Genomic DNA, 8,501 nt, shown 5'->3' with positions numbered 1-8,501 from the left:
AAAAACGGAATTTGGGAAAAAAATTAAACAGATTTCATAGGGCCTTTCCTGGTATGCCGTCTAATAAACATCCAAGATGGTCATTAAAGTTGAAGGAATTGTTGAATAGAAATATATCTCATTTAGATTTGAAAACTAGTAATACAAAAATTTATCTCATTACAGATGCACTTTTTTCAACGCTGTATTTGTGTTGACTATGTAAATGTTCCACTTGTCAGAGTATCATTTTGTTAGCATTGCATCTTGTCTTTTATTGCTTCTAGGTAGACTCTAGTCTGATATTGTCTAAAGGAAGCTGTTGGCTCATGTGTCCAGATGGATCCAAGATAGACGTGGATCTGTTGGTATTGGAGTACAGGGATCTTTAGACAGTTGGTCTTGTTTCCACAGGTGGCCCTCTGTCTTGCAAGAGAGTAAGGGATGGAATGAGAGAGTTTGGGGGTTGAAAGTCAAGGGAGAGAACGAGAGAAGAGTGAGATAAGAGTAACATTTAGTTTTTGGCATGCACAGTCTCCGCTCCGTATTTACTCTGGTTTCGCCAGGTCTGACCATATGCCAAGCCTTAGAGCTGAAGCAAGCTTTGTGCATTTAGAGACACCGTGCATACTTGAATTCCTACGTACATTTCCCCTCCCAGTAGAACATTCCAGACTTTAAACACTAGTGTTTTCTTTGAGGGCATCAGGAACTGGATTTGCTGCATGGCTCGGCAAAAATCATTGAATACACGTGGTGAATATCCTGTCGAAGTGTTATGTTTAGGTTATGTGGTGGACAGAATAGCTGTGCTGTCTTGCTTATGATTTATTAAAGCTGCTTGTTTGGGCAAAGATTTGAACAGACCCCTAACCTTCCATATAGGTATTAACATTTAATGTCACTTCGTTTGTTTAAGGAGAAGTGTGCTACTGCTTTGCTAAGCCACCACTCCCATCCCAGCATCATGGTGATGTAGTGTGAGATTGAGCTCATGGTCTCGTGTGTGAAAGCTTCACCTGTGTCTTAAGTGGAAACACACACTGGTGTGAGTGAGGTCTGAGCCAGCAGATGATCAGTCAGAAGGGCTGCTAAAACAAACAGATGTTTAGGAGATGCTGACAAATGTGCTAAAAGGAACTGGAACTACTATGTGTAGTACATAGTAAGTACTTTTCTTACTTTCACTTTTTCACTCTTTTTTTTGTTCCTTAGCTAATTTTTACTTTCACACTCTTTATTTTTAATCTTTCTTTTTTTTCTTTCTTTCTTTCTTTCATGTCTATCCACACATAGCTTACATGATGGATTTATTGTTCCGCTTTAACACAAATAATCACTCACACTCACACACACACACACACACACACACACACCATTGTGACAGCTGTCAATCAAAGCCCTGACCTCAAAACACAACCTTTGCTCGTGGATATATTAAATCAAACTATGCAAACAGAGCAATGGTAATGTGATTAATCAGAGAGTATTGTGCTTGTGAATTCTGGGCCTGTGTCAGGCAGATAAACCGGTAATTCTTCATTGGATTTGTTTTGATAAATTACTAAAATTAGAATTTATTTTTAATGGTTATCTCTACTGGGTGATTCCTGACTTGACACACTAAAGAGACGTGTGTGTTCTTTGTCCTCTGTGACCTGTGTGCAACACCAGGTTAACGGCTGTCTGTTAACTGTTTTACGCCCTCCATAAATTTTCATATCCTAAATTTTATAATATTTACACAAAAATGTTAATATAGTATCTTTTTTATATAATTTCTTACATATTCTTTAAAAGAAAGGCAGGGCTTCTATAGTAGCAATCCCAGTGTGTATATATTTTGTTTAATTTATTGATAACTTCCTTTTGCTTTGGAAACGAGGTGAAGTGTTTGTTCAGACCTCACTATGTTTGTGTGTCTCTAAGATAAGACTGGAAAAATCTGAAGACATAATTACAGATTCGGTTGCCATGTTTTGTGCCTGTAATAACAAATGGTCTATTACCTCATAAGGTGAAATAGATTGAGTATTCTTTGTTGTGAACTGTGGCCAAAACTATTATGTTATTGTCAAGTTGCCATGTTTTTATGATATGTATTTAAGCAATTATGGAAATGGAATGAAACTGGGAGTGGAGCGCTCTTTCTCTCTGTGTAAATCTTTCTAAAACAAACAATGTCGTAGCAATAAATGGCTTGTCTGTTTTCGCTGATTGACCTAAATTTTCTCTCTCATTCTGCAGATCTGAGGTCTACAGGTACAGCCCATCACTTCTCTTTCCTGTTGAACACATCAGACTATCGCATCTTGCGCATGGATGAGGATCATGACCGCATGTATGTGGGCAGCAAAGACTACATACTGTCCCTGGACCTCCACGACATCAACCGAGAACCCCTCATAGTAAGAACCAACACAAATCACTCCATCTGCCTTCCTCCAACATAGATGGATAGATAGGTGCATAGATTTATTTATTTTGTTTTGTATTTCATTTCATTTTGTATTTTTAAATTGTTTATGACTTATGAATTTATCATTTATAAATATATTTGTTTTGTTTATTAAATTTTGTATATTTATTTATTTATTTATTATTTTGTATAATATATGAAGAGTTCATTTGCAAAAACCGATAACTCAGAAATCATGTTTTTTTTATTGTGCATTCCAAGTAATATCAATCAAACTGCAGTTGGGTTGTTTTGATTAAGTAATAATAACTTAAACAAATACAGGTAATTTACTAAATTAAAGTTAATTGAAAGTATGTTTTTTTTATAGCAAAAGCAGATAACTCCAACAGTCGTTTTTTGGCAAAAGCAGATAACTCCACATTTCATGTTTTAGAGTTTAAAAAGACACTAATTTAATCTTTGTAATCTCCTCAAATGACAATGTAGATGCCTGACAAACGTTGTTGTTGTTGTCATCATAAATTGTATGGATTATGATGATTACACGCAATACACAGAGCTTTTCCCTCACTATTGTAATGCGCTGCTTTTGCAAGGTTCCGTGAAAACGTTTCTGCTTTTATTTTATTTTTTCGCCCTGAAGAAGATATCACAGGTTCATCAAGTTCGTCAAAAGTATCCATCCTCGATCACTTTTAGTCAGCTTTGACGAAACTACGGTGGCCGAGAAGTGCAGAACAAATCACAATTCTGAAAACAAAATAACAAATTACAAATGCAAATGCAAGTCTAAAAAACTAAATAATTCAGAAAACACAACAACAATTCAGGAAACATTATAACCACCGAATTTTTGACGCGATCAACCCGGGTTCAAGCCCGCCTTTTGCCAAGCTTTTTTTCCCTCCCTTTTCAAACCTCGTATTAGCAATGGATTCTATTTACACTAAGTGAAAATAGCAGTATTTTTAGCAATATGCTATTTACACTAAGTGCAAATACCTAGTTACGCTATGTTAAAATAGCAGGATTTCTACTATCAAGTATACTACTTGTTGCAAATAGTGGCAATTATCTGCACTTCAGTATTGTAGTACATTATAAAACAGTATGCAATAATAACGTATTGAGTGTAAATTATAATTTAAATTTAAATTATTAAATGGATGCCACCTTATTGGTACAATAAAGCCCTCCCTACACCTACCCTAACCCTACCCGATACTTTATTTTCAACTTTTTGATTATTTCCTTAATTTTTATTGAAAATAAATGCCTTTACGATGTGATACGAGATTTGAAAAGGGAGGGAAAAAAAGTTCGGCAAAAGGCAGGATCGAACCCGGGTCGATCGTGTCAAAAAGCCAACGACACGCACTTATCCATCTGCACCACTGGAGCTGATGTTTCACAGCCACTTTTAACTAAATATAAATATACACTCCGTATTTTTTATTCCACAGTGAGGGCAATTCATACAATACATTTAAACTGAGCTACTTTAATACCATCTCCGAACTTTCTACCACGACTCTGCTGTTCTTCGGCTGGTTCTTCCTGTATACGTTGATTGACAGACGTCTCGTCCAGTCAGCAGTGAGTAATCCCAAACCAATGGCACTGTCTCAAACTATACCTACCTTTTCCGGTTTGTCTGATTTGTCGTTGTGTTTTCTGACTTGTTAATTTGTTTTCGGATTTGTCGTTGTGTTTTCTGACTTGTTATTTTGTTTTCGAATTTGTCATTGTGTTTTCTGACTTGTTATTTTTTCTGAATTGTTGTTGTGTTTTCTGAATTGTTATTTAATTTTTTAGACTTGCATTTGCGTTTGTAATTTGTTATTTTGTTTTCAGAATTGTGATTTGTTCTGCACTTCTTGGCCACCGTACGAAACTACTCTCAGCTAGCACGTCTTTTCAAAGTGAAAGTAGCCTTGTCACCTGACCTGAATACAGTGCACTGATTCACTAAAATGGACTTATCAGCTTTTGTTCAAAAACAACAAGGGCGCTTGTCAGCTTCTGCATTAAAACGTGAATTCGCAATGCCTTGAAAGTGGACAAAACTGGCTTTTTTGACAAAACGTGTTTAGGGTTCAGATCGAACTATATGTGGAGAATAATGCACGGCAATCAGCTCATTTTTTAAAAAGTGACGTTTATCGGTTTTTGCAAATGAACTCTTCATATATTACTGTTTTTGCTTTTTATTTTTAATTTAAAGAAAGATGTTCAGTCTGTTTTGGGTTCAGTTCCTGGACAAGCACAAGCCATAACCTAAATCACGGTAGGCTCCAAGGGTCATTCCTCTATCACTGTTACTTTTACTGATTAGCTCACAGCAATGCAGGAAACTGACAATTAAATTCTATAAAACTAAAGCCTGGATATGTGAGGAACCCTGGGGCCTTATAAAAATTCAGGGTGAACATTCCCTGGCTAGTTCAACTCATTACAGTGAAAAGTTGTTGAGTTAAAGGGGATCGTTTCTGAGATAGTGTGTCATTGTTTTGACAAATGGGATTGACCTTTCTCTCTCATACGCTCTCTTTCAGATACACTGGCCGGTTTCCCCACAGAGGAAGACGGAGTGTGTTTTAAGTGGCAAAGACACAAACGTGAGTGTCGTCTTTGCTTCTACTCCGCTCACATACTCTGATCTGGAAGGCCATGAAAACCTGAGAACAGCATTCCTGAAAATCGCTCAGCGCATCAAATTAGAGAAGTGGAGCTAAATGTTATCTGATTCCTCCAAGAATTATTCCAGACAGTGTTATAACAATATACACAACCCATTTTTCAGTTTACAGTTGGTTAACATTTGCTCGCGAGATATCTTTGTTTAGACATCTCAACTCATCTCGATAATTCCAGCCAGCACTCACTTATGAAACACTACAGTACATCTATGTGACATCTGTTTGTGGTTTGGATTTTAAGCTGTAAATGTCATTACAAATACACAGCATATATAAAGTTGTTTGGTCTGGGACAGGTCTACAGCCCTCAAGCTCAACAAAAAATATATGCTGATATAAATGAAGTGAAAGTGAGATATGCAGGTTTAGGAGTAGTGCTGAGGTCAAATATATGTGTTACAAACCTCAACCTTCCTGGTCAGAAACCACACACAAAAACATATGCATATTCAGAGAAGAAAAACAGATGCTAGATCCAGCGTGAGACGAACTCGAACCAGTCAAATTCCTAGATTTGTGAACATGAAATTGGACATGCGGTTTAGTGGTCTGGTAAAGAAACTGTGCATCACCTGAATGTCTGCACATCTGTGGGGTGCTGCATTTCATTTGGGGTGTTTTGTTGTGCTCTGGTATGGTACATAGTGTCAGTTTGGTTGTGGGATGTGATGGGTTTTAACCACAGTTCATGAATTATTAATAATGTTGAATGCACTTGCTGTGAAATGAATCCTCATGTAGGTTTTATGGGTACATTTCTGATTTGACTCTATTGAACTATTGAACGTAAAGTTGCTGAAATAAATGCCAGTACAGAGTTTAAAAACCTAGGAAATAATTGGATGCTTATTTTCATGTGATTTCCTATTAAAACAGGAAGTTATACATTTTTAAATGGGTGATAGTCTTTCATTTTCATTACAGCTATACAAAAGCATGATTAGCTGCCTATTGATACTCTAAGAATCAGGGACGCGGGAAGTAGGGGTGCTGAGGGGGCTGCAGCACCCCCTGTTTTCACATGGTTGCAAATGCAACGCCAAGTTTGTTCATTTAAATACATTCAGTTTTAGCATTTAATAATTTATTTGTAATGATCTCTGAAATGTAAATTGTAAGTGGGGCTATAATAAACCCATGTTTATCTTTATAAACATGATTAATTTTACTTGTGATGTTTTCTATATGGGATGATTAGCCTAATCCTCATGAACACGTGACGCTGGCGCGTGGTATCAGCCATGAACTATACAGAATGCGAACAAGATTATCTTTAATACAAGGAGATAATAGCGCAAAAGTGAATTTCAGATTTTTTTAAATGCCCATCCCAGCAAAAACTTTCCAAAATAGGCATCCAAAGTGCAAAAGTGAATTTCAGATTTTTTTTAAATGCCCATCCCAGCAAAAACTTTCCAAAATCGGCATCCAAACAACACCAGCCCCAGCACGAGCACCGACGTAAGTGAACCAGCCCCTTCCCCCCCCTTCACTCAACAAGGACACACACAGCACCCCCAACTGAAAACATCTTCCCGCGCCCCTGCTAAGAATGCATGTTTGTTGATGATATCCAAAATTTCGGGGCAAGATACTGATACTTATTTTCAGCAAGGATGCATTAAAATGATCAAAAGTTACAATAAATAAATGTATAATGTTACAAACAATTTCTATTTCAAATAAATGCTGTTCTTTCACACTTTTCTGTTCATCAAAGAAATCCTGAGAAAAATGTTTCACAATTTCCACAAAAATATTAAGCAGCACAAATCAGCTGAGCAGCATATTAGAAGGATTTCTGAAGGCTCATGTGACATGCAGAGTAATGGCTGCTAATTACATAGCATTTTAATATGTAAAATAAAATAAAATAGGAAAGTATTTTTTTTTTTATTGTAATAATATTTCACAATATTTTACTGTAGATTTGACCAAATAAATATAGCCTTGGTGAGCATAAGAGACTTCTTACAAAGTCTTACCAACCCCAAATTTTGAAAGGCTCTGTGTATCAAAACAAAATTAATAGAGCAACTGTGTCATAGTGAGTATTATCATAAACTATCAATGCTCAGTCTTCTACAGCCACTTTCTCTTTGGGGTCAACTACAGTGAAAGTGGAGCAACAAAGATAAAGTTTGAAATGCTGACATGTTTATAGCTAGCTACCCATATAGCTGATTGCATTGGTCAAACATTAGCATCTGTGTTTGCATACTGGCAAAGTATGTTTCTGGCATTGTTACAGTTCTTGTTTTTGGACAAACAGCCTCTGTATACTGCTGTCAAAGTTTTGATCTGTTTTCCCAGAAGTGTAGGACTAATTTTCAAATATTTACATCTGCCTAAAGTAAATTTTTTTAGCGTTAAGTGGAAGCATGTAGCATGTAATGCTAACACAACATAAAATCCAACCGACTGGAACTAAAAGCCACAATTTCACAGCTTTTTTTATATCTGGTCTAATAGCTCTTTTGTTCAGTCTGTCACATACATGTGTGAAAATAATTACCGTGATTGTTTCCTCTCTCAGGGCGAGTGTGGTAATTTCATCCGTCTGATCGAGCCGTGGAACAGGACACACTTGTACGTGTGCGGGACAGGCGCCTACAACCCAGTGTGCACTTATGTCAACAGAGGACGCAAACCTATGGTAAGAGTGGGTTAACAGGGCATGAGAGGTGTGTCTTAAACATAGTGGGTACACCTGGATACCTGTGAGGCACAGGTGTTCTTACTGTATTTATAGATATTCCTTTTCCAGGTTTCTCAACAAATCCATTACCGACTCTTACAGTTCATCAAGTGTGATTTCTCACTCACCGTCCCCCTGTGTCACCTCCTCTGCCGTTAAAAAACCCTCCAGGTGTTGGCTGGCATTCACCCTCACAGCTGCCTTCCCCAGCACGCTATAACTCTCTCTCATGTTTAGTCTTACTCTTTAATTGAAGAGCTTGAGTTTCTTCACTCTAGCCAGGCTAGACCACTGTGGACCCTCTTTGCCTTTTTAGGACCCTTGCTTGTGCAGCTAGCACTTTCGTCTCTCTAAATACAACACTTGTTATCTAATGACGGCCCAGGGACGTTTAAAGTGGAATTAATAGAAGTCGTAAGTTGGGAATCCAACCTTTTCTTTTTTTTTACACACGCACACGCTTATAAAATCACACCTAATCTAATGCTATAATTATTTTATCAGGTTATGAATTTCTTAATGGGATAGTTCACCCAGAAATGTAAATGTCATTTGTCTGTCATTGTTAATGCAACTTTGTCATTCAAAACCTTTAGCTAACTACAGCTAAAACCAAAATCATAAACCATTTTCAAGTAAAACCATTTTCGTAACTTGAAATAAAATAAATAATAACAGAAATAAAATGAAATATATATATATA

The 8,501-nt window shown here is 36.8% G+C and overlaps 1 protein-coding gene across 5 annotated transcripts in view; it reads left to right on the top strand.

Moving 5' to 3' along the window:
* The window catches only part of sema3fb (sema domain, immunoglobulin domain (Ig), short basic domain, secreted, (semaphorin) 3Fb), an 86,314-nt gene that overhangs the window by 49,312 nt on the left and 28,501 nt on the right, over positions 1 to 8,501 (top strand). For all 5 annotated transcript variants that reach the window (XM_016262164.1, XM_016262106.1, XM_016262328.1 and 2 more), the window contains 3 exons: positions 2,227 to 2,387; positions 4,957 to 5,019; positions 7,637 to 7,756. In XM_016262164.1, coding sequence (XP_016117650.1) covers positions 2,227 to 2,387; positions 4,957 to 5,019; positions 7,637 to 7,756 — 344 coding nt within the window. The remainder of the gene's footprint in view (positions 1 to 2,226; positions 2,388 to 4,956; positions 5,020 to 7,636; positions 7,757 to 8,501) is intronic.

Source organism: Sinocyclocheilus grahami, unplaced genomic scaffold (assembly GCF_001515645.1).
Source record: "Sinocyclocheilus grahami isolate Dianchi unplaced genomic scaffold, SAMN03320097.WGS_v1.1 scaffold3.1, whole genome shotgun sequence".
NCBI classification, from domain to species: Eukaryota; Metazoa; Chordata; class Actinopteri; order Cypriniformes; family Cyprinidae; genus Sinocyclocheilus; species Sinocyclocheilus grahami.
Note: the sequence above shows the minus strand (reverse complement) of the source record. Positions and strands in the feature narration are given on the sequence as shown.